This window comes from Pristiophorus japonicus, chromosome 5 (genome assembly GCF_044704955.1).
Source record: "Pristiophorus japonicus isolate sPriJap1 chromosome 5, sPriJap1.hap1, whole genome shotgun sequence".
Classification (NCBI taxonomy): domain Eukaryota; kingdom Metazoa; phylum Chordata; class Chondrichthyes; family Pristiophoridae; genus Pristiophorus; species Pristiophorus japonicus.
In genome coordinates this window covers 176,124,824-176,150,868 of record NC_091981.1, presented here as the reverse complement: position 1 = coordinate 176,150,868, position 26,045 = coordinate 176,124,824, and the positions used below count along the sequence as shown (strand labels likewise).

At 44.0% G+C, this 26,045-nt stretch overlaps 1 protein-coding gene across 1 annotated transcript in view; it reads left to right on the top strand.

Moving 5' to 3' along the window:
• LOC139264519 (uncharacterized) overlaps positions 1-23,064 on the top strand; it is a 102,569-nt gene extending 79,505 nt beyond the window's left edge. Inside the window, exons 14-18 of the mRNA XM_070881108.1 lie at positions 3,097-3,162; positions 5,786-5,893; positions 7,043-7,229; positions 8,060-8,293; positions 21,761-23,064. Coding sequence (XP_070737209.1) covers positions 3,097-3,162; positions 5,786-5,893; positions 7,043-7,229; positions 8,060-8,293; positions 21,761-21,846 — 681 coding nt within the window. The 3' untranslated portion in view covers positions 21,847-23,064. The remainder of the gene's footprint in view (positions 1-3,096; positions 3,163-5,785; positions 5,894-7,042; positions 7,230-8,059; positions 8,294-21,760) is intronic.
• The last annotated feature ends 2,981 nt before the right edge of the window (positions 23,065-26,045 follow it).

Sequence of the window (26,045 nt, the reverse complement as noted above, 5' to 3'; positions counted from 1 at the left end):
TCTCTGCCTCTGTCAGTCTCTCTCTCTCTCTCTGCCTCTCAGTCTCCCTCTCTCTCTCTGCCTCTGTCAGTGTCTCTCTCTCTGCCTCTGTCAGTCTCTCTCTCCCTCTCTCTCTCTGCCTCTGTCAGTGTGTGTGTGTGTGTCTCTCTCTCTCTGCCTCTGTCAGTATCTCTCTCTCTCTATCTCTCTGTCAATGTCTGTCTCTCTCTCTCTCTCTCTGCCTCTGTTAGTATCTCTCTCTCTGCCTCTGTCAATGTCTGTGTCTCTCTCTCTCTCTGCCTCTGTCAATATCTGTCTCTCTCTCCCTCAGTGTGTGTGTGTGTCTCTCTCTCTCTCTCTGCCTCTGTCAGTGTCTCTCTCTCTGCCTCTGTCAATATCTCTCTCTCTCTCTGCCTCTGTCAGTGTGTGTCTCTCTGTCTCTGCCTATGTCAGTCTCTCTCTCTGCCTCTGATAGTGTCTCTCTCTCTACCTCTTACTGTCTCTCTCTCTGCCTCTGTCAGTCTCTCTCTCTCTGCCTCTCAGTCTCTCTCTCTCTCTGCCTCTGTCAGTGTGTGTGTCTCTCTCCCTCTCTCTCTGCCTCTGTCAGTCTCTCTCTCCCTCTCTCTCTCTCTCTGCCTCTGTCAGTGTGTGTGTGTGTCTCTCTCTCTCTCTCTACCTCTGTCAGTCTCTCTCTCTCTGCCGCTGTCAGTGTCTCTCTCTCTCTCTCTCTCTCTCTCTGCCTCTGTCAGTGTGCCTCTCTCTCTCTCTCTCTCTGCCTCTGTCAGTGTGTGTGTCTCTCTCTCTCTGCCTCTGTCAGTGTGTCTCTGCCTCTGTCAGTCTCTCTCTCTCTCTCTCTCTCTGCCTCTGTCAGTGTGTGTGTCTCTCTTTCTCTGCCTCTGTCAGTGTGTCTCTGCTTCTGTCAGTCTCTCTCTCTCTCTCTCTATCTGCCTCTGTCAGTGTGTGTGTGTGTCTCTCTCTGCTTTTCAGTGTCTCTCTCTCTCTCTCTCTCTGCCTCTGTCAGTCTCTCTCGCTCTCTCTCTCTGCCTCTGTCAATGTGTGTGTGTCTCTCTCTTTCTCTCTCTGCCTCTGTCAGTGTGTCTCTGCCTCTGTCAGTGTGTCTCTCTCTCTCTCTCTGCCTCTTACTGTCTCTCTCTCTCTCTCTCTCTGCCTCTTACTGTCTCTCTCTCTCTCTCTCTCTATCTGCCTCTGTCAGTGTGTCTCTCTCTCTCTGCCTCTGTCAGTGTGTGTGTCTCTGTCAGTCTCTCTCTGCCTCTGTCAGTGTGTCTCTGCCTCTGTCAGTCTCTCTGTCTCTCTCTGCCACCGTCTCTCTATCTCTCTCTCTCTGCCTCTGTCAATGTGTGTGTCTCTCTCTCTCTGCCTCCGTCTCTCTCTCTCTCTGTCTCTGTCAATATCTGTCTCTCTCTCTCCCTCTCTCTCTCACTATCAGTGTGTGTGTGTGTCTCTCTCTCTCTCTGCCTCTGTCAGTGTCTCTCTCTCTGCCTCTGTCAGTGTCTCTCTCTCTCTGCCTCTTACTGTCTCTCTCTCTCTCTCTCTCTCTCTGCCTCTGTCAGTGTGTCTCTCTCTCTCTCTCTCTCTCTCTCTCTCTCTCTCCCTCTCCCTCTCCCTCTGTCAGTGTGCCTCTGTCAGTCTCTCTCTCTCTCTCTCTGCCTCTGTCGGTGTGTGTGTCTCTCTGGCTCTGTCAGTGTGTCTCTCTCTGCCACCATCTCTCTCTCTATCTCTCTCTCTCTGCCTGTCAGTGTGTGTGTGTCTCTCTCTTTCTCTCTGCCTCTGTCAGTGTGTGTGTGTGTCTCTCTCTCTCTGCCTCTCTCTCTCTCTCTGCCTCTGTCAGTCTCTCTCTCTCTCTCTCTGCCTCTTACTGTCTCTCTCTCTCTCTTTTTCTCTCTCTCTCTCTCTGCCTCTGTCAGTGTCAGTGTCTCTCTCTCCGGCTCTGTCAGTGTATCTCTCTCTCTGCCTCTGTCAATGTCTATCTCTCTCTCTCTGCCTCTCTCTCTCTCTCTCTCTCTCTCTGCCTCTGTCAATGTGTCTCTGCCTCTGTCAGTCTCTCTGCCTCGGTCAGTCTCTCTCTCTCTGCCTCGGTCAGTCTCTCTCTCTCTCTCTCTCTCTCTGCCTCTTACTGTCTCTCTCTCTCTCTCTCTCTCTCTCTGCCTCTGTCAGTATGTTTCTCTGCCACTGTCTCTCTCCCTCTATATCTCTCTCTGCCTCTGTCAATGTCTGTCTCTCTCTCTCTGCCTCTGTCAGTGTGTCTGTCTCTCTCTTTCTCTCTCTGCCTCTGTCAATGTCTGTCTCTCTCTCTCTCTCTGCCTCTGTCAGTGTCTCTCTCTCTCTCTCTCTCTCTATCTCTCTCTCTGCCTCTGTCAATGTGTGTGTCTCTCTCTCTCTGCCTCTGTCAGTGTCTCTCTCTGCCCCTCCTGATAGAGGGGGGAGGAGGAGGGGAGGGGCTGAGCGCGGGTGGAGGCTGAACGGGCCCCGCCAATGACGACGCAGGTGCCTGGCCCGCCCCCAACGAGATGCCGGGCAGGTAGGCCCCGCAGACGACTTGGAGGGAGGGAGAGGAGGTGGGGGGAACAGCTGAACGGGAGGGAGGAGGGTGGGAATAGCTGAACGGGAGGGAGGCCTGAGTCCCGATCTTCGCCCGGGGAGCCCATTCGGCCAGGGCTAGGGCTGCCATGCTTCGGGTCCCTTCTATGCAGCCTAGCGCGTATGTGCTAGGCTGCGCCCCCGACCCCTTGTGCTGCACCACGCCGAGCACGAAGACGTCCTGAGGAGCTCGCAGGATCACAAAGTAAGTTTTCGGCGCCCTTTTTATTCCAGAAAGTCAAGGTGTGCTGTTCTTAGAGGGCGGAAACTTGGGCCCCATGACTCCTCGTTTTCCCTAACCTTTCCAATAGGCTGCCTTCACAGACTCTGTCTAGCAGCAATGTGCTAATTAGTAAGTGAATATGTTCTTCAATTTTAGAAAAATAATGGATTTCCAGCATGTCATTTGGTGTTTTTGACAGTCATCTTGGCGTCCACAGTTTGTTTCAAATATATTTTATGCATTTGGTGCCTGTAGTTCCTTACGTCAACTTTTTTTCATTTCTGGTGGATTTTTAGTCTGAACCATACAGGTCAGATGCTTCCAAACATGGCTATACAAATGAGGAGCTATTTGACTATTTGGTGAGTATGAAATTTTTAATGTACAGAATTTATGGAAAAATGGAAAACTATGTTAAACGAAGCAATCAAAACACATTAAAATATTTTTAATTGTTGAAAGAAAACATGAGCTGTTAAAATTGGGTCTGCAACTAAAGTGTATTTAGAGGTTTTTGTATATATCTTTGTTGGAAATAGACAAAGGTTGCGTAGAAAATTCTTCACACAGATGCAGGAAATTAAGAATCGGTGACGAATTGATTTGTGCATGTGCCATATTTATTTACTTTTTTATATAACCAATATAATTGTATACAACCTGATAGAATTTTTGACCGAATAGCGAAGTATAAATGAGGGAGGGAGTTTGAAGATATGATCGGTATAACTTTTATGGACTTGCACATAATACTTGAAAATTGCTGCATAAGAAATTGAGAACATTTTGTTCCATAGCATAAAAGGAGAAGTGATGGTATGGTAGAGAGGTGGCTGAAAGGCAGACAGCTGTGTTGCAGCAACTGGCTGTTTCTTGGATTGGCAACAGGTGGCTTATGTATATGTATATGTATATATCAATGTGTACATGTGCATGCTAATGATTCTCCTATTGCATTGGTGAAAGTAAATCGCAGAATACACTGCCAGTTTGACCTGTCTCTCACCTTTATGTTGATTCTGGGACTCTTTCTCTTGTTTCTCCCTTTTGTTCCTCTCCTCTTAGTTCTCTCTATCTGCTCACCCTTATTGGAGGGAGATCAGTAAGGGTGAGCAGGCAATGGAAACACTTTGGATAGAATTAAGAAACAGCAAGGATGCAAACTCTGGTGAGAGTTGTCTACAGGCCTCCAGACAGTAATGAGGTAGTAGCAGAATGCATAAATACGAAGAGCAAAGAACATGCAGCAACAGAAAAGCGGTTATAATGGGAGATTCTCATAGACTGGGAAAATCAGCCAGAGCATCACAAGTCGCAGCGGCAACAAATTTCTAGAGTGTATTCAGGACTGTTTTCTGGAACAATATGTTTTGGAACCAGCAAGAAAAGAGGCCATGCTAGATTTAGTGATGAGTAACAATTGACAATCTAACGGTAATGCAACATCTTGTGAACAGTGACCATTCAATTTGGCATTAAGTTTGAGAGGAGGGAATGTCGCAAACCTAGGCTTTAAACTTGCCTAAGGCTGACTTCGAATGAATGCAACATAAACTCACCACAGCAAATTGAACTGAATTGTTAACGGGTAAACCTACAGACAGTGAGAGGTGTAAGTATTTGCTACAATACAAGACCACTGCATAACCCTAAAAGGCAAATGCTCCACTTGTGTAATTAGGTAAACATAGTCAACAAATGAGATAAGATACAGTAGAAGGGAAGAGGCTTTCACACATGCAGAGAGGTATTTAAAATTATAAAGGGATTCGATAGACTAGATAATCTATTCTGGTGTGGAAATCCAGCACAAGAGGGCATAATAAAATTAGAGCCAGAGCATTCAGGAGTGAAATTAAGAAAGCATTTATTCCCAGAGTAGTAAACGTCTGGAGCATTGATGGCTATGGAGCAAAGGTGAGTAAATGGAGTTGAGGTACAGATCAGCCATGATCTTTTTAAATTGTGGAACATACTCAAGGACCTGAATGGCCAATTCCTGTTGTGCCTCATTCTCCCACTTTCTCTCTCCCTCTGCCCCATTTTCTCTCTCCCTCTGCTCCATTCTCTCTCTCTCTCCCTCCCTCCCTCTGCCCCATTCTCTCTCTCTCTCTCTCTCTCTCTCTCTCTCCTTCTGTCCCATTCTTTCTCGTGCTCTCTCTCCCTCTGCCCCATTCTCTCTCTCTCTCTCTCTCTCTCTCTCTCTTCCCCCGGCGCTCTCTCTCTCCGGCTCAGTCTCTCTCTCTCGATCTCTCTCTCTGCCCCACGCGCGCTCTCGCTCGCCCGACCCCCTCGCTCGCCCTCCGACCCGCTCGCTCGCCTCGCCCTCTCTCTCTCCCCCTCTGTCGCGCTCTCTCTCTCTCGCTCCTTCTGCCTCGCTCTGTCGCGCGCTCTCCCTCACTCTCTCACTCTCTCACTCTCTCTCTCTCTCTCTCCCGCTCAGTCTCTCTCTCTCCCCCTCTGCCTCACTCACACTCTCTCTCTCTCTCTCTCTTTCTCTCTCTCTCTCTCTCTCTGCCCCACTCAGTCCCTCTCCCTCTCCCTCTCCCTCTCCCTCTCCCTCTCTCTCCCTCTGCCCCGCTCACACTGTCTCTTTCTCTCCCTCTGCCCCGTCGCGCGCGCTCTCTCTCTCGCTCCCTCGGCCCCGCCCGCTCGCTCCCTCAGCGTCTCTCGCTCTCTCTGTCACTAATACCATTAACACAGTGTTCCCAGGTTGATTTTTTTTTAAAGAAAGCAGAGTAACATAATTCCAGAGAGATAATTTAAAAATTGTATTTGACCCTAGAGCGGCACTTTTTGATCCTCCATTTCAAAAAGAATATTCAGTTATTGGAGTCCATACAGAGAAACAGCTACAGAGTTGATCCCAGAATTTAAGGGAATGAGGGACAAGGAAGGAGTATTACATTTTTGGCAAACATTTCCGGTTGTAAGTTAGTTAATCCGTATAAGAAAACAAATATAAGTTGGTATATTATCTTTCAGCAACATTTTCAAATCACTAGTGACAGTGATGCAAGTTTTGCCCTGAAGGTTACACAGAGTCTCACCGACGGACTAATGGAATATCGCCTCAAGACAATGACTGGATTCGTAAGTATTTGAAATAATTATAATTAGGCTCATTGTTCTCATCTGGTTTGTTTTACATCAATGGGTATCTTGGTGTCATTTTGGTCTAAGTTTGAGTGTTTTAACACTAATTTCCAAGTGTAGCAAAAGTGACCTTGAGCTGGCCCAGAGCAGGCAGTGGCAACTTGTATGACTGGGAATCTTCTCGCTAACTTGAATAACTACTCACACTTCAAAAACTTACTCTCTGATAAAGAAAAGTCTAGTGAGATGGCAGCTCTTAAAGGGCTGCAAAATTTTGATGATGACAGAAAAGTTGACTAATTCTTCACAATGGTAGAATGGAGACATGGACAGCACTGCAATTTTTTGGAGCTGAAGGGTTGAAGGTCCTGCTGCAGGAAGGTGGCCTTATTTGGGCCTGATGGGCACCCTCCAGTAAAAGTACAGATGCAGACTGCATGGAGGGAAGTCAGCAACTTAAGTTAATGCGATCATTAGGGTCTTTCATACCTGACTCCAAATCAGGATGAAGTTTATTGGTATCAAGAAGAGGATGAACATTACTGTACTCAATTTTGCGGACATATCTGATAGTGAGGATTTTAATGTTTCACACTGCTGGGATATACCTAATGATAGTTGATGGGTGTTTCCATCTGCAGTCTCTTCACCTCATGTGTTAATATAGTTGACACATGAAGAGATAGATGTATATTGCTCATAGTAAATCAGGTGGTGACCTGTTTTGTCACCGAAACATTGCATTACATTCTATAATGTGTTATTCTGCTACGTGAACAGTTTAAGATGACCTGTCCCTTTTAAGTCTAATTGCTGTTAATCAATTAGAGGTTAATTGATGGAGAAGGAAGTTTTGGAAATTGGTAGATGCTTGTAAATTTCAGATTCCAGCATGAATTGCTGGAATGACTATCTCCATGTAGTAAACAGATTTAAAAAATAATTAAATGTTCAAAGTTTATATTTTTGGGAGATAGGTGTTAACAGTTGTAGTGATTCTGCATCTGATCTGTCAATTAGAGGGTTCCACTCAAGTAGCTAATTATTTTACAGATCAACAATGTAAGCTCTTTAACAGTTTCTTTTTAGTGATAGTCCTTGCTGTATCCAGTAAATTTCTATGAATTCATGCTTCCCTTTTATCAGAATCATGAAAAAAGGCCTCTATTGGATGAGGAAATGAGACGATCCACTGGCATACCAGATGAGCGTACTAGATATGAATCTCACATGTCGCATCCAGCTTTGTCACGTTCTGCATTGTCACATCCAGCACCAAGAAACTCTCAGAGATACACTGGTAACTCAACTAACTTCAGACCTAAATATAAAGGTAAATGAAGCAAAAGGTTCAGAATATCTACATAGCCTTACACTAAACCTCGCTGCAACAGAATGCAGACAGAAACATTTGGAGGACTTAAATCAGCTGTGTAACTGGGCAAACAAATGGCAAATGAAATTGATCACTGATCAATGTAAAGTATTACATATTGGTCAAAAATGTATACAATGAATAGAATAGAATTAGTCCAAGACGAAAAAGGGAGTGATAGACACGTCACTTAAGTCTAGGTATTTTGGCAATGCCCTTCAAGCACCATGAATTAAGTACAATGCTAATTTTTAGTCACCATACTACAAAAAAGTAACACATTCTTTGAAAAGGGAACAGAGCAGTGTAAACCAATGAGCTATGACAAAAGATTAGAAAAGCTCAGGCTGTACAGTCTAGAGAGAAGGTTATGGGAGAACCTCACGAAAGTAATATTCATGGTTTACCATATCTATTTCCTTTTAATATATAGACCTGAAAGTGAGCAGGTTAAATTAGTGAAAAGTACATTTAAAAACCTATTGGGTAGAACTTAGTTTACTCAAAAGGTGATAAAATATTTAGAATAACTGCCGGGGTTAGTAGAAAACAGCTGTTCAAAATGGAGTTGGTTGTTGTAAATAGGAAAGTTACTGTACTAAAGGGATAAGCTTCATTGGCTAAATGCCCGTTTCTTATCAATGATACTTGTGTGTTATACAAAATTTGAACCCATAAAACAGCACTCTTTAGAAATGTATTTTCTATCTTGCGGATTGTCACAAGTTGTACAGGCAGAGCAATATCCATGTGACCAGGATATCTTAGTACTATATTATATTTTGCAGGTGGTGTTGCCTGGAAGAAGGCAGTTGCATTGCAATCTAAAGCAAATAACAAAAAAACTGTTTTTCAATCAAATCGCAAACAGTTTAAACCTGCAACGTTTAATACTGGTCTGTCAAATTCAAAACGCAGTGGTATTCTGACCCCACATCTGCTTAAGGCTGTCCGTGGAATGGACATTAGTAAAGCCACTAAGACCCTGGCTAAACTATCAAAAACCAATCCAGCATTGAAAGGTGAGATAAAGTTTTACTGTATTTAAGGTGTATTCGAATACTTGTGTTCATGATTAAACAACATAATTGCTGGGAAATATAACCACATTAAGTTCAAGGCTTTAATTCCTTCTAACTTGGCGTATTGCAGATTTAGTATTCATCTAAACTTTTGACACTAAGCAGTGAATGTCCACTTGATTTAGCTGTTTGTAACCATATACATTGGCAATAATTGTAGGTAGTGTTTTTGGCTTTAAGTCTCATATTTAGTCTCATGACAATTGCATGTCCTCTCAATTTGCCAACTTCCATTCTTACAGTAAAGTTCAGTTGAGTTTTTCAAGCCCAATACTAAAGTATACTAAGTTATGTCCATGTAGTAAATACTGATTGTTGGAATAATTAGATCATCACTCTTAAGTTTTGTGATTTTTGGCAAAATCTTTGATCCTTCAGTGCTCACATTTTTTAATATCATACTCGGAGTTTACCACACTATTATCCCAATACATTAGCCACTAGAACATAACAGAAGAATTAGGAGGAGAAGTAGTCCATACGGTCCCTCGAGCCTGCTCCGCCATTCAATAAGATCATGGCTGATTTTTGACCTCAACTGCACTTTCCCACCTGATCTCCATATCCCTTGATTCCCCTCGAGTCCAAAATTCAGCAGCCATCGCCCTTTGGGGTAGAAAATTCCAAAGATTCACAACCCTCCAAGTGAAGAACCCTCCAGTCTTAAATGGCTGGCCCCTTATCGTGAGCCTATGCCCCCCCTAGTTCTAGGCTCTCCAGCCAGGGGAAACAACATCTCAGCATCTACCCTGTCAATCCTCCTCAGAATCTTAATACTTTTCAATGAGATCATCTCTCATTCTTGTAAACTCCGGAGAGTATATACTCAATCTCTCCTCATAGGACAACCCTCTCATCCCAGAGATCAATCTAGTGAAGTTTTGTTGCACTGCCTCTAAAGCAAGTATATCCTTCCTCAGATAAGGAGACCAAAACTGTGCATAGTATCCAGGTTTAGTCTCATCAAAGCGATGTACGATTGTAGGAAGACTTCCTTACTCTTGACTCCAACCCCCTTGCAATAAAGGCTAACATGCCATTTGCCTTCCTAATTGCTTGCTGTACCTGCATGCAAACTTTTTATGTTTCCTTTACAAGGACACCTAAATCTCTCTCAACACCAACATTTAATAGTTTCCCACCATTTAAAAATACTTTTTCTATTCTTCTTACCAAAGTGAATGACATCATATTTCCCCACATTATACTCTTATCAGCCACCTTACTGCCCATTCACTTAACCTGTCGATATTCCTTTGCAGGCTCTTTGTGTCCTCACAGCTTACTTTCCTACCTAGCTTTGATCGTCAGCAAACTTGGATACATTGCACTCGTTCCCTTCATCTAGGTCATTAATATAGATTGTAAATAGATGGGTCCCAAGCATTGATCCTTGCGGCTTCCCACTAGTTACAGCCTGCCAACCCGAAAATGACCTATTTATCCCTACTCTCTGTTTTCTGTCCGTTAACCAACTCTCTATCCATGCTAATATATTACCCCCAACCTCATGAGCCCTTATTTGCGTAGCAACCTTTTATGTGGCACCTTATCGAATGCCTTTTGGAAATCCAAATACACTACTTCCACTGGTTCCCCTTTACCCTGCTCGTTCCTTCCTCAAAACACTCTAAATTTGTTAAACACAATTTCCCTTTCATAAAATCATGTTGACGCTGCCTAATCATATTATGATTTTTTAAGTGCTCTGTTATCACTTCTTCAATAATGGATTCCAGCATTTTCCCGACGATTGATGTCAGCTAATTGGCCTGTAGTTCCCTGTTTTCTCTCTTGCTCCTTTCTTGAACTTCCTCCTTTCTTGAATAGCGGGGTTACATTGGCTACCTTCCAATTGCTGGCCACATGTGGCTAATTAGGAATCCAGGTGTGGCTAATTGCATTTTCAATGCACTGTCTGAGGTGCCATCTTTCAGATGGGATGTTAAACCGAGGCCCGTCTGTCCTCTCTGGTGGCCTGTGGCATTATTCACTGCATGTTGAGTGCTTTGGGACACCCTGAGGTTTTGTGTATTCTTGTGAAATGTATGAATTCATTTGAGACATGTCTTCTCGGAAGTCAGTGCATGGTAGTGTTTATAAATCTGATTTACCATTTTATGGTTGTTCAAGTTATGAGAGTGAATGGATACATGTGCAGTGCATTTATAAGTGATTGCTCTGGTGTGCTCTAACTCTATTCTCATCTCTATTGTCTTCTTTCCCCTCTCCAGTGTACTAATCTCTCCTGCTGTGCAATATTTTCTACTGATTATAGGCTAAATAGAACTCCATATTCTTTTGATACCTCTACTAACATGTATTCTGAAAAAACAATGTCCTCCACTCCCCTATATAAACACATAGAAGTTACAACATGGGAACAAGCCAGTCAGTCCAACCAGTCTATGTTGGTCTTAAACACTTGTATCATATCTTCCCGTAGTCTGCGTTCGCATGCAAAAAGCCGCAATTTTTTCAAGTCTTAGTATTTATATCTTGATCAGCTCCGCTGGGCAGGCCACATATTCACATGCCAGACATGAGACTTCCAAAGCAAGCGCTCTACTCTGAACTCCTTCACGGCAAACGAGCCAAAGGTAGGCAGTGGAAACATTACAAAGACACCCTCAAAGCCTCCCTGACAAAGTGCAACATCCCCACCCCAATATCTGGCCAAAAACCACCCTAAGTGGAGGAAGTGCATCTGGGCGGGAGGACACTGAGCTCCTCGAGTCTCGTCGCCAAGAGCATGCAGAAGTTAGTGCAGGCAGCGGAAAGAGCGTGCAGCAAACCAGTCCCACCCACCCCTTCCCTGAAGGACTATCTGTCCCACCTGTGACAGACTGTGGTTCCCGCATTGGACTGTACAGCCACCTAAGAACTCATGTTAAGAGTGGAAGCAAGTCTTCCTCGATTCCGAGGGACTGCCTAATGATGATGATGATATCATCATACTAGGCAGCATCATAGTGAATGGAAAATGCTGGAAATCTCAGCAAGTCAGGCAGCATCTGTGGAGAGGAAGCAGAGTTAACATTTCGGGTCGATGACCCTTCGTCATTGACCCGAAACTTCAACTCTGCTTCCCCTTCACAGATGTTGCCTGACCCGCTGAAATTTCCAGCATTTTCTGTTTTTATTCCAGATTCCAGCATCCACAGCACTTTGCTTTAGCATCATGGTGAATCTGTATTTGTACACTCTCTCAAGCGTCAGAATTCTTGCTATGATGTGCAGCCCAATACTGCACACACTGTTCTAACTGATACATTATTAAGATTTTATGTCGTCTCATTATGACTGCTTGGCTGTCATATTCTATACCCCATGATAAAACTTTTTTTTGAACGTTCTTATCACCCTGAGGAGCATCCATTATAATACTGTGAACCAAACCCCCAAATTCCTCTACTCTTCCACAGCACTGAACTTACTTCCATTCAGAATGTAATTACTGCTGTTTTTTTAACCAGACTTTATCGCCTCACACTTACTGACCTTCAATTCTATCTGCCACATTTTAGCCTATTCCGCCAATATATCAATATTCTAAAGAATTAACTCTACCTCCTATTTGGGTATTGTCTGCAAATTTCAGCATCATTCTTTCTAGGCTTGCATCCAAATCATCTACACAGTGGACAGAAATGACCCCAGAAGTGAACCCCTTTGGACACCACTACCCAATTTCAACACCCTTAAAACTGCCCTTTACTCCTCCTCGCTATTTTCTCCCTTCGAACTAATTTTTAATTTAGTTTGCTATCCTCCCCTAATTCCATACCACTTGAACTAATCTCCCATTTGGTACCTTGACAAAGGCTTTCCAAAATTCCTTTTGCATTATATTTACTGCATTCCCCCATGTACCATGTCTGTTACCTCTTCAAGGAATTCTGAAGTTTATCAAGCCTAATCATCCCCTTTGAAATTGATGCTGGCTACTTAACTATTTATTCTTTATCTAGTTACATGGTAATTTTATCTTTCATTAAGTACTCTTACAATTTCCCCTACCACTGATGTTGGAAACTCAAAGGCCTTTAATTATCCCGATTAACTCCATCTCTCATTTTTAAAGTAGTTAGTATGTTTGTCACATTCCAGTCTTCCAGCACACTCAACAGAGCCCTGAAATATAATTTCTAGAGCCTCGGCAGTTCCCTCCCTCCTTTCCCTCAAGATCCTCGGATGTGTCTTACCGAGCCGTTGGTTTTTTAGCCTAACCAACTTACCAAAAAATTTTCTTTTAGCCTCCATAGAGGCCTGGGATGGCACGCATCAATGTTTTATTAAATTAAAGAATTGCTTGCTGTTGAGGAAGCACAATGTTACTACTCATCCTTGTTTAAATTATATGTAACATGTGTCAGGAAACATAGATTCAGTCGCAACTACAGTGTATGAATGGAAGCTCTAAACCAGTCTAAAGCTTTTTTATAAAACAAAACAGACAATTAAGCTGCAGAATGGCAACGTATAGCTTTACTTCAGCTGGATGGGAAAAAAATGAAATACCTAATGAACGACGTTTCCACGAAGCTGCGCAGCGGTCTGGCGGTCCCGCACACCGATTGTTCAATGCAAGAAACCGCGCAAAAATTTGAATAGGACCGCGCAGCAAAAACCATTTATCGGGAACATTGCATATGAAGTTTTTTATTCATTCATGGGATGTGGGCATTTCTGGCTAGGCCAGCATTTATTGCCCATCCCTAGTTGCCCTTGAGATGGCCTTGGAAATAGTGGATGCATTGACAGTCATTTTCCAACATTCCATTGACTCTGGATCGTTCCTATCGAGTGGAGGGTAGCCAATGTAACCCCACTTTTTAAAAAAGGAGGGAGAGAGAAAACAGGGAATTATAGACCGGTCAGCCTGACCTCAGTAGTGGGTAAAATGATGGAATCAATTATTAAGGATGTCATAGCAGTGCATTTGGAAAATGGTGACATGATAGGTCCAAGTCAGCATGGATTTGTGAAAGGGAAATCATGCTTGACAAACCTTCTGGAATTTTTTGAGGATGTTTCCAGTAGAGTGGACAAGGGAGAACCAGTTGATGTGGTATATTTGGACTTTCAGAAGGCTTTCGACAAGGTCCCACACAAGAGATTAATGTGCAAAGTTAAAGCACATGGGATTGGGGGTAGTGTGCTGACGTGGATTGAGAACTGGTTGTCAGACAGGAAGCAAAGAGTAGGAGTAAATGGGTACTTTTCAGAAAGGCAGGCAGTGACTAGTGGGGTACCGCAAGGTTCTGTGCTGGGGCCCCAGCTGTTAACATTGTACATTAATGATTTAGACGAGGGGATTAAATGTAGTATCTCCAAATTTGCGGATGACACTAAGTTGGGTGGCAGTGTGAGCTGCGAGGAGGATGCTATGAGGCTGCAGAGTGACTTGGATAGGTTAGGTGAGTGGGCAAATGCATGGCAGATGAAGTATAATGTGGATAAATGTGAGGTTATCCACTTTGGTGGTAAAAACAGAGAGACAGACTATTATCTAAATGGTGACAGATTAGGAAAAGGGGAGGTGCAACGAGACCTGGGTGTCATGGTACATCAGTCATTGAAGGTTGGCATGCAGGTACAGTAGGCGGTTAAGAAAGCAAATGGCATGTTGGCCTTCATAGCGAGGGGATTTGAGTACAGGGGCAGGGAGGTGTTGCTACAGTTGTACAGGGCCTTGGTGAGGCCACACCTGGAGTATTGTGTACAGTTTTGGTCTCCTAACTTGAGGAAGGACATTCTTGCTATTGAGGGAGTGCAGCGAAGATTCACCAGACTGATGCCCGGGATGGTGGGACTGACCTATCAAGAAAGACTGGATCAACTGGACTTGTATTCACTGGAGTTTAGAAGAATGAGAGGGGACCTCATAGAAAAGTTTAAAATTCTGACGGGTTTGGACGGGTTAGATGCAGGAAGAATGTTCCCAATGTTGGGGACGTCCAGAACCAGGGGTCACAGTCTAAGGATAAGGGGTAAGCCATTTAGGACCGAGATGAGGAGAAGCTTCTTCACCCAGAGAGTGGTGAACCTGTGGAATTCTCTACCACAGAAAGTAGTTGAGGCCAATTCACTGAATATATTCAAAAGGGAGTTAGATGAAGTCCTTACTACTCGGGGGATCAAGGGGTATGGCGAGAAAGCAGGAAGGGGGTACTGAAGTGCATGTTCAGCCATGAACTCATTGAATGGCGGTGCAGGCTAGAAGGGCTGAATGGCCTACTCCTGCACCTATTTTCTATGTTTCTATGAGAAGGTGAAGGTCAAACTTTATACAACTGAGTTGCTTGCTAGGCCATTTCAGAAGGCAGTTAGGAGTCAACCAACCACATTGCTGTGGGTCTGCAGTCATATATAAGACTGGGTAAGGATAGCAGATTTCCTTCCCTAAAGGACATTAGTGAACCAGATGAGTTTTTCCAACAATCAGGTTGTGTCATAGTATCACACACGGTGACCATCATGTGTCAGCTGTGGCTCAGCAGGTAGCACTCTTGCCTCTGAGTCAGAAGATTGTGGGTTCAAGTCCCACTCCAGGGACTTTGAGCACAGAAAAATCTAGGCTGACACTTCAGTGCTGTGCTGAGGAAGCACTGCACTGTCAGAGGTGCCATCTTTCAGATGAGACGTCTCTCCAGTGGACATAAAAGATCCCATGGCACTATTTTGAAGAAGAACAGGGGAGTTATCCCCAGTGTCCTGGCCAATATTTATTCCTCAATCAAAAAAACAGATTATCTGGTCATTATCACATTGATGTTTGTGGGAGCTTGCTTGTGCACAAATTGGCTGCCACGTTTCCTACATTACAACAGTGACTACACTCAAAGTAATTTATTGGCTGTAAAGCACTTTGAGACATCCGTTGGACGTGAAAGGCGCTTTCTATTCCAAATTTATTTAATTAATTGAATTTAAATTTCCCAGCTGCCGTGGTGGGATTTGAACTCATGTCTCCGGATCGTTAGTCCAGGCCTCTAAATTACTAGTCCAGTTCTTGGAAAGAGCTATCAAATTAGTTGCACTTCCTTGCTCTTGCCCCTTAGCCAATGTTCCCTATATGCTGCCCAGTTACGCAACTCTCTGGCGGTCCCACGCAGCCCGGGACCGGCTTTTTCAATATTAAGTTTCGCGCATGCCAAGGGGCCATGCACCCAAAAAAAATAAGAGGGAACATTGCCATGTAATTTTTGCCCCTTCAAGTATTTATTCAATTCCCTTTTGAAAGTTAATATTGAATCTGCTTCCACCTCCCTTTCAGGCAATACATTCCAGATCATCATCATTCGCTGTGTAAAAAATTTCACCTCATGTTGCCTCTGATTCCTTTACCAATTAGCTTAAATCGGTGTCCTCGGGTTACCAACCCTCCTGCCACTGGAAACATTTTCTCTCTATTTACTCGAACACCTCTAGTAAATCTTCCATTAACCTTCTCTGCTCCCAGAACAAACTCAGCTTCTTGTCTCAAAATAACGGAAGTCCCTCATCCGAACTCGCAAAAGGTCCCCGGTTCAAAACCAGGCGGGAACTTTTTTGTTTGTTTCATCTGTGCATACTCGATGGGCCGAATGGCCTCCTCCTGTGCTGTACTATTCTGATTCAATGATCCCTGGTACCATTCTAGTAAATCTCCTCTGCACCCTCTCTAAGGCCTTGATGATATCTTTGCTTTTTACTCGATGCTTTTATTTACAAAGGCGAGGATCCCATGTGCTTTTTTAACGGTCTTCTCAACTTGTCCTGCCACCTTCAAAGATTTGTGTATGTAAACCCGCAGGTCTTTCCATTTCTGCACCGCATCTAAAAATTGTACCCTTTAGTTTATATTGCCTATCCTCATTCTTCCTTCCAAATGTATCACTTCATACTGCTCTGCATTAAATGTAATCTGCCATGTGCCTGCCCATTTCACCAGTCTGTATATCCTGAAGTCCTCTGGGGACATAGGGGTCAAGTTTCAGCCTGAGTTGCTCCTATTTTTGGGGGGCAACTGGTTTAGAATGGAGTATCTTAGAAATTGCAATTCTCGGCATTTAGTTTGCTCTAGTTCTAGTCAGTTAGAACAGTTTCAGATTGGAACAGATTTTTTTTTTCAAAAGGGGGCGTGTCCGGCCACTTACGCCTATTTTGAAAGTTTAGACAGTGAAAAATTACTCCAAACTAACTTAGAATGGAGTTAGTGCAGATTTTTGTACGTTCAGAAAAACCTTGCCTATACTTTACAAATCAGGCGTCGGTTACAAATCAGGCGTAGGGAACGAGGAAGGGGAGGGGGGTGGGGGGGGATGGGAAGTAATGAAATTCTACAAGCATTCAACAGTCTTACTTATACAAATAAAGAGCCATCCTGAATAAAAAATTATAAAGCAAAGACAAAATATTGACTATTCCTACCTGTGTGAAGCAGCAGCAGCAGCAGCCCTTCGAGCTGCGGTGCTTCAGGCAGGCCTTCCTTCCATGTAGGAGACAGGGGCGACGTAGTGGCTCGACGGCGGCCGAAGACACAGCAAGCAAGCAGCCTTCGAGCTGCAAGGGAAGCTGAGGCCATTTGGCCACAGGATAGGGGCGGTGTCAGTGGCTCGACGGCAGCCGAAGACACAGCAAGCAACCTTCGAGCTGCGAGGGAGACTGAGGCCATTGGGACAGGGAGAGGCAGCCAGATAGCCAGTTTGAAACTTAAATTTGCAGAATGGTTGCTGCATTGTCAACACCACGGATTATGCAATGGTTCGCCAGCAATTCACTGCAGAGGAGAAAATTGATGAGAGCTCACCGCACCAGGAGTGTCATAGCCAGTAGGCTGATGGGCAGGCGACCTTGCCCACGTCTGCAATATCGAGCCAGGCGCTCGTACCTGGACATGAGCGAGGCTGATTGTGTCAAAAGGCTGCGTTTCCGCAGAGTTGTCGCTGAGATCTGTGATATGCTGAGAGCAGATTTGCAGTCCAGAAGCAGAACGCCAACTGCCTTGTCTGTTGAAGTGAAGGTAACAACTGCACTTTCTTTCTATGCCTTGGGATCGTTTCAGGCTACAACTGGAGATGTGTGCGCCATCCCTCAACGTGCAATACCTGCCTGCGTTTACCAGGTCACGGCTGCACTGTATGCGCGGAGGAATGATTTCATCAATTTCCCAATGACCGCACAAGCGATCCATGAGAGGGCTGTGGCTTCTTCAGGATTGCTGGCTTCCCAAAGGTACAGGGCTGCATTGATTGTACCCACATAGCCTTGCGAGCACCTGTGGAGGATTCCGAGCAGTACAGGAATAGAAAAGGTTTCCACTCCATCAATGTGCAGCTCGTGTGTGACGACAAGCAGCGCATCATATCAGTCGATGCGAGATACCCTGGCAGCACCCATGATGCGTTCATCCTATGCGACAGCGTTATATCTGACATGTTTGAGCAGCAGCCAGAAGGGCAGAGTTGGCTACTAGGAGACAAAGGGTACGGCCTGACCACCTGGCTCATGACGCCCATACGCGTGACATGGACAGAAGCTGACCGTCAATACAACATGGCGCACATTGCGACGCGCAGCATCATTGAGAGGACCATTGGCATATTGAAATAGCGTTTCCGATGCCTGGACCATTCTGGAGGCCACTTGCAATACTCTCCTCAGATTGTCGGTCACTTCACTGTTGTGTGCTGCATGCTCCATAACTTAGCCATCATGAGGCAGCAGGAGCTGGTAGTGGAACCAGAAGACCTACGTGAGGGTCCAGTGCATGATAGTATTACGGAAGAGCAGGATGTGGATGATGATGACGATCAGGAATGCATGCAAGTGACTGATGCCGGTGCACGAGGTCGGAGGAGGGCCGTCCATTGTGCTCCTTCAACGATTGCTCGAGCCCTGCACCAGCAGCTCATCCGTGAACGCTTCAATTACTGATGCCTGAGGGCTCTGCGACCACTGTTGCGCATGGACATGTTTATTCTTTGCAGTTGTTCCTCCGTTGTGTTGCGTTAATGGAAGATGAATCATAGAAACGTAGAAAATAGGTGCAGGAGTAGACCATTCGACCCTTCGAGCCTGCACCGCCATTCAATAAGATCATGGCTGATCATTCACCTCAGTACCTCTTTCCTGCTTTCTCTCCATACCCCTTGATCCCCTTAACCGTAAGGGCCATATCTAACTCCCTCTTGAATATATCCAGTGAACTGGCATCAACAACTCTGCGGCAGGGAATTCCACAGGTTAACAACTCTCTGAGTGAAGGAAGTTTCTCCTCATCTCAGTCCTAAATGGCCTACCCCTTATCCTAAGACTATGTCCCCTGGTTCTGGACTTCCCCAACACCGGGAACATTCTTCCCGCATCTATCCTGTCCAGTCCCGTCAGAATCTTATATGTTTCTATGAGATCCCCTCTCATCCTTCTAAACTCCAGTGAATAAAGGCCCAGTTGATCCAGTCTCTCCTCATATGACAGCCTAGGAGACCAAAACTGAACACAATATTCCAGGTGAGGCCTCACCAAGGCCCTGTACAGCTGCATTAAGACCTCCCTGCTTCAGTTTTAATGAAAAAATATTTTATTGAAAAGTTAACATCACTGTAATAAAATATTTTTTGTCTCAAACTTTACTTTTTAATATGACTCTTGAAGATCACTTAAAAACTTTAAGATCACTTATAAACTTGTAAAGTTACAAAACAATTTCATTGTGAAAAATCTTACACTCTTAAGATCACTTAAACTTCATGATCACTTTTTAGATGCAAAATTAAATAAATTCCAAAATGTGAGCATTTACACTATATAAGATCACTTAAAAACTCTAAGATCACTTATAAGTTCTAAAGTTACAAAACAATTTAAATTTGAAAAACGCTAGTACAGCTACATCAAGAACAAGAACAAAAGCAGCAAAGAAAGGCTGCAACCATGTCTCATCCACATCTCAGTGAATGTTCACTTCTTCATGGGGGTGTCATTTGATTGGCCGGGCTGTGTGCCCTTATTGCAGCAGCTACCTCACCCAGGCCCTCCCTGACGGCCTGTGCCGTCACTTGCATGCCCTCCCTGACGGCCTGTGCAGTCGATTGCACTCCCTCGGACATTCCCTCCCCAAGTTCCCGTGTCATTACTGCTATTTCTCCCATCAGGACCGTCACCTCTTCACCCACTGCACTGTTGCCACCGATGAGTGATCGGGTAAGCTCATTGGTCTCCATACCCAATGCCACAACGCTGCATCTCAGGAGAGCGTGTCTCCAATCTCCTTCTCCTCTGCCTGGGTCTACCTCGTGGCACCACTACACTGGGAGGCACAGGCTAGGAAGGTGGGACGCTTGGTGTTCCAGGCGACAGCACTCGAGTGCGAGCTGTGGGCTGGGATGGTGGGTGCTCCATGATATTACCAGCACCACTGGGACCCGCAACGTCTGAATCAAAACCATGGAAGGTGGAACCAGAACCTATGCTAGGGGTTGAAACTCTGATGCCCCTTAATGGGGGCTCATAAACATTAATTTGGAAGCTCTCCCCTGCAGACATTGCAGTCATCGCTGCCATCATCCAGTCTGGATCGTCCGCATCTGGTTGTACTGGTTCTTGTTCTGTATCTTCAGGATCCTCAGGGTTGGCAGCAGCATCATCATGTTCTGCAAAATACATCAGAACATTCAAATGTTTCACAGCAAGGGAGAGGGCAGGATTGGTGGCATGAGTACTCTTACACATCGCAGGCCAGGCAGCAGGTTGATTTGAAGGGCCACGATGCATTTTCAGGACTTAGCCTTTTCCTCGCGTGCGGGCCCAGCTTGTGCTGTACTGATTGCTTTTCTCCATGTACGACTCAATATGGCAGCTACCCTCTGTTCCAAGGGTGTCAGTGGATGCAGATTGGGCGTGCCTCCTCCTGTTCGAGTTGCTTCCCTTTTGTTATGGGCCAATTTCTTCTGCAAAGAGTAAAATATAACTTTTTACAGTGTGCGTCTTTCTGCAGGGTGGGACATACAGATAGTCACGTTACAATTACGATAACATTAAAAATGGAAAATATTACTTACTACTTGACCAAGGTTGTGCCATTTCTTTTTACAATGGCCCCAGATCTCATGGTATGCACCACTGCGCAGTAATCTTCTGCAACTTGGTTCCAGCGTTTCTTCATTTCTTTAGGTGGCACTTTTATGCGACCTCTGTTGCTGGTATCTAGCTCCTGCCATCTCTGCTCAATGACGTTGACTAATATCTCCACTTCCTCATGCAAGAAATTCTTTGTTCTTGGTGGATGTTGTTCCATTGCTGTATTGAATTGACACACTGATTTTTCAAAACACACAGTCCTTATTTTGCATGCACCTATGCAGCACCTGTTCTGGAAGTTTAGCAGTGAAAAGCAGCACTCACTGATTTCTTCAACAGTGCTGCTAAAAGCACTCCTTCAGACACCAAAAAATCACCAAAATTCAATCCCAAGCCTTTCCATGGGTTCAACAGACAAATGAACCCTTTTCTTTAAGTCCCTTTAAAAATGGCTGAGTGCTAATGTTTATGGGCTACTGCGCGTGCGCGCACGCTCCAACGCACACGTGCAGGGCTGCCGGCACGACGTTGTCTCATGTAAATTAGCCCCGCCCCCCACCACTTGTAGAATCGGTGCGACTCTGTGGCCCTGCCCCTGCTGCTGTGTGCGCACCGCGCCGAGCTCCCAGGGACCTGCAGGGAGCCAAAGAATCTGGAGGTATTTTTCTGGTGCACTTTTAGGCGCAAAAAACGGGCGTCCAGGTCGGGGCTGCGCCGTTCTAGGCGCGGCCCGAAACTTCACCCCATAGTTTCCGAATAATGGATCGCCCATTTAAGATGGAGATGAGGAGGAATTGCTTCTCTGAGGGTCTTGAATCTTTGGAATTCTCTACCCCCAGGAAGCTGAGTCATTGAATATATTCAAGGCTGAGATAGACAGATCTTGAACAATAGGGTCCAGGGTTATGGGGAATAGGCAGGAAAGTGGAGTTGAGGCCAAGATCAAATTAGCCATGATCTTATTGAATGGCAGAGCAAGCTCGACGGGCCGTATGGCCTACTATCTGCACCCTTGGGTAATTCCTTTCTCTTACTCCCTCAAGCTCACTCTCAAATTTCTAACCCCTTCCATCTTTCCGCCTCCATCTGTCTCAACACCTCTTGCTGTGAACCTGCTTCACCACTCCATATCCCCTACCTTTGTTCCCAGGGTGTACACTTTGCAACCCTCGTCCTCTGAAACCACTCCCATACTCTGTGCATTTGGTTCAGTGTAATGTAAGGACCTTTCTGATCGTTCTCACATTTTTATCCTTAGTCAATCTGTTTTAAATTGTTCTGCACTTAATTTTGAGAAATATACACGTTTTTAAACTTCATGCTTGCTTTCTTTCTTTCTAGGTATAAAGGTCTCCGTCTTGGTTGATGTGCTGGTAGAGGCTGGTGTGCTGAAGCAGTTTCAAACAAGGCCAGCACCAGCTGAATAACTGGAATTGGTATTCACAAAAGAATATCAACTGGGCTATAATAAAGGTCTAGATTTTTGCTAATTATAAGCTTTATTCAGGCTGCTCGCCCATAGATATTGACCACTGTCTGGTGAAACTTTGAAATTCCCCAATAAATTCAGTAAAAATTTGCTAAAATCTAGACTAGCTTTTAAGAAATAAACTTGTTGCATATTTTTGGGTGGGGGTGATAAAACATTGTGGAATATCTGATGTTTTGTTGCAAACTTATTTCTGCTAATGTATTGTTTGACTTGTTCTACATGTGGTGTATAAAGACTGTACAACAGAACTTTGCAGTTTCGAATAACTGAGTATATTTGTAACTTAGTACTGTTGTACATTTTGTGAAGTATAGTGACATCCATTTGATTAGCAGGGGTTGACGGTCAGAAACATTGTAATTCTAAGTATATAAATTAAATGTTTGGAAAATACTCAGTCTTTCTATAAATTCGGCAAATCTCGAGTTCAGAACTGAAGAAATGTCAAGAGCACTGAACACTGTCACTGTGTTCTTGAACTTAAATTACACTTTTGAAATTTAGTGCTGTCATTCTACATTGTTCAAAAGGGTTAACTAAATGTGTGTAGAGTTTCATTATCCTAAGTAAGACTACTTTCTAAGTACAGTTTACTTTCTCATTTGTATGATCAGTTAAAGATGGCTAATGTAGATTGATCTTAAATTTACAACAGATTTAATTGTAAATGATTTCAAAGATTATCAGATTACAAGGTTTGAAGAATTGTGATGCAGCTTCAGTACATTTGGGAAAAGTACAATTAAAAAAAAAATACTGTACATTGGATTTTGTTTTGCTGTGTTAGTCTTTGGTTTGCTGTTAGATCTTTACAGTTGAGATTAGATGGTTGATTAAAAACATTCTATCTACTGGTTATGCTGTTTTTGAATGGGTAGATTGGACTTTTTGCTAACTGCTTCTGAATTATGCAATGATTTATATTTTAACGTTGCTTTGCTTGTTAGTTGTGAATCTATTTTTCAAATAGCCTTGTGTTTGTGTACTTAGAATTTGTTCTGTTATGTAACTTAGTAAAGTAGCAGTTTTTGTCATCTCATTCTTTTGTGATTGCATAACATGGCCAGAGGTCAACGTGCTTTACCCTCTTTCTCTCTCCTCCTCCCCCCCCACCCCCTGCCAATTGTACCAAAAAATAAATAATTACACAATTCCTTTTGTGAATTTTATCTTGTATTGCCACTTTCAGAATAGGATTCTGTAAATTACAAAACTCCAGTGAATGTGTGTATGTGTATACGATCAAAAATACTAATGAGGGAAAAAGAATTGCCAGGCTTAGCCAAGTTGCTTTCGGGCAAAGGGTTTGCACCCTTGGGTAACTCTTCCCCGACTCCCTCAAGCTCGCTCTCAAATTTCTAACCCCTTCATCTTTCAGCCTCCATCTGTCACAACACCTCTATTGCTGTGAACCTGCTTCATCACTCCCTATCCCCTACCTTTGTTCCCAGCAAATCAGTCATGTTCTCTCACACATCACTCCCTCAAGCCCAAACTCTAAGGGCACATAACTGGATTGGTTGTTATTTTGCAGATCTGGTTTAATTATATCAATTATTAGCTTTACCTTCTATTCTCAGCCAAAATCATATATTACTTCTAGATCATCCCAGAGAGCATGAACAGCTCTACTTCCATAACCAATGTTTTCCTTAAAACACTCTTCCCTCACCCCCTGTACTTGCCTCAAACACTAAATGGAATGAGCCCATGGATTTGTTCATCTCTAAAATCAAGATTATCTGTACAGATGCTTTGGCCATTGTTTCCTTTTCACCTCTGCTATCTTGCACCACTGTAGCCAGTACTCCCAAGGTTTCTTTCCCAACTCTCACCGCATCATTTGTTTACAAGACTCGTATCCCGCTTCTTTAATTCATTCTCCGCGCTCCCGCCCTCAATAATGGCTGATATCGTGAATGGTTCCCTTTCCTTGGCATTATACCTGTTCCCTGCAATACACCCCTCCCTACTGAAAAATCTCCCTGAATCCTTGCTTCCTATCTCCAATTCCCTTTTTTCTATATTCTGTTGCCTCCCAGCTGTGTTCCCATCTCTGCTGAAACTCCATTTGAATTACTCCCATCCATCGTCTACCCTTCCCACAGCATCAAAACAACTTTGGACAAAACCAGAAAGAACACTTTGTGACTGACCCTGCTGCATTTTCCCTCCTCAGCATTTTGCACAATTTGATACAGTTGACTAAGCCATACCTCAACATATCCTATCATCTATGTGTGGGACTGTTTTTGCATGGTTCTGTTCTTGTCTATCTTAATACAACCACTACCTCCCTGGTAATGGTTTTAACCCTGCATTACCACCTTCTGGGATTCCCTGAGGATCTATCCTTGGCATCCTTATCTACATGTTAAAACATCCACTGCCATGACTTCAGCTATTGCATGTATTCTAACAATACCCACCTTGGCCACTCTTTTTTTTTAACCCCTCATGCTAACAGATTGCTTGTCATTACCCAAGTTCTAACTTGTCCGGTTCAATAGTGGGAAGACCTAAGCCATTGTTTTCAGCCCCATTACAAAGTCTGCTCTTGCTACTAACTCCATTTCCCCATGCCAAGCCACTGTTTAGTTTGAACCAGCCTATTGGCAATCAAAGTGTTCTGCTTGACCCCAAACTGAACTTCAGACTCCATATCCTCCTGCTCACTTCTACCTCTCCAGCATTGTTCCATTTCTGAAACTCTTGTATGTCTTTTTCACATTCAGACTTAATTACTCCTGCTGCCATCCCATCTATAAAATTGAAGTTATTGGGGAAAAACTCCAGTGGGCTAGAGTGATACCTGGCAAAAAGAACGATGGTTGTGATTGTTGCAGGTTAATCATTGCTGCAGGAGTTCCTCAGGTCAGTATCCTAGGTCCAAATATCATTAGCTGATTTATTAATGACCTTCCCTCCATCCTAAGGTCAGCAGTTTGCTGATGATTACATATTGTTCAGCTCCATTTGCAATTCCATATAACTCAGCAGCCTATTACTGCATGTAGCAAATTTTGGACAACACTCAGGTTTTGTGCTGATAAGTAGCAAGTAACATTAGTGATATATTAGCATAGATGGAGGATTGGTTAACCGACAGAAAACAGAGTAGGAATAAACGGGTCATTTACCGGTTGGCAGGATGTAACTAGTGGGGTGCCACAAGGATCAATATTTGGGAGTCAGCTATTTACAATCTATTAATGACTTCGGTGAAGGGCAATGTATCCAGGTTTGCTGACAATACAAAGCTAGGTGGAAAAGTAAGCTGTGAGGAGGATATAATGAACCTGCAATGGGATATAGACAGATTAAGTGAGTGGGCACTAAGGTGGCAGATGGAGTATAATGTGGGGAAATGTGATATTCACTTTGGTAGAAATAGAAAATCAATATTTTTTTAAATGGTTAGAAACTATTATATATTGGTGTTCAGAGAGCTTTAGCTGTTCTAAGCAAAGGCAGACATTGATGCAGCGATTCAACATCGCCTCCAGTGCAGCCTTCGGCCGTCTGAGGAAAAGAGTGTTTGAAGACCAGGCCCTCAAATCTACCACCAAGCTCATGGTCTACAGGGCTGTGGTAATACCCGCCCTCTTGTATGAATCTGAGGCATGGACGATGTATAGAAGGCTCAGAGAAACATAGAAAGTAGGTGCAGGAGTGGGCAATTCAGCCCTTCGAGCCTGCACCAACATTCAATATGATCATGCAGCTTCAGTACCCTATTCCTGCTTTCTCTCCATACCCCTTGATCTCTTTAGCCCTAAGGGCCACATTTAACTCCCTTTTGAATATATCTAACAAACTGGCCTCAACAACTTTGTGGTAGAGAATTCCACAGGTGCACAATTCTCTGAGTGAAGAAGTTTCTCCTCATCTCGGTCCTAAATGGCTTACCCCTTAGTCTTAGACTGTGACCCCTGGTTCTGGACTTCCCCAACATCGGGAACATTCTTCCTGCATCTAACCTGTCCAATCCCGTCAGAATTTTATATATTTCTATGAGATCCCCTCTCATTCTTCTAAATTCCAGTGAATATAAGCCTAGTCGATCCATGCTTTCTTCATATGTCAGTCCTGCCATCCCAGGAATCAGTCTGGTGAACCTTCGCTGCACTCCCT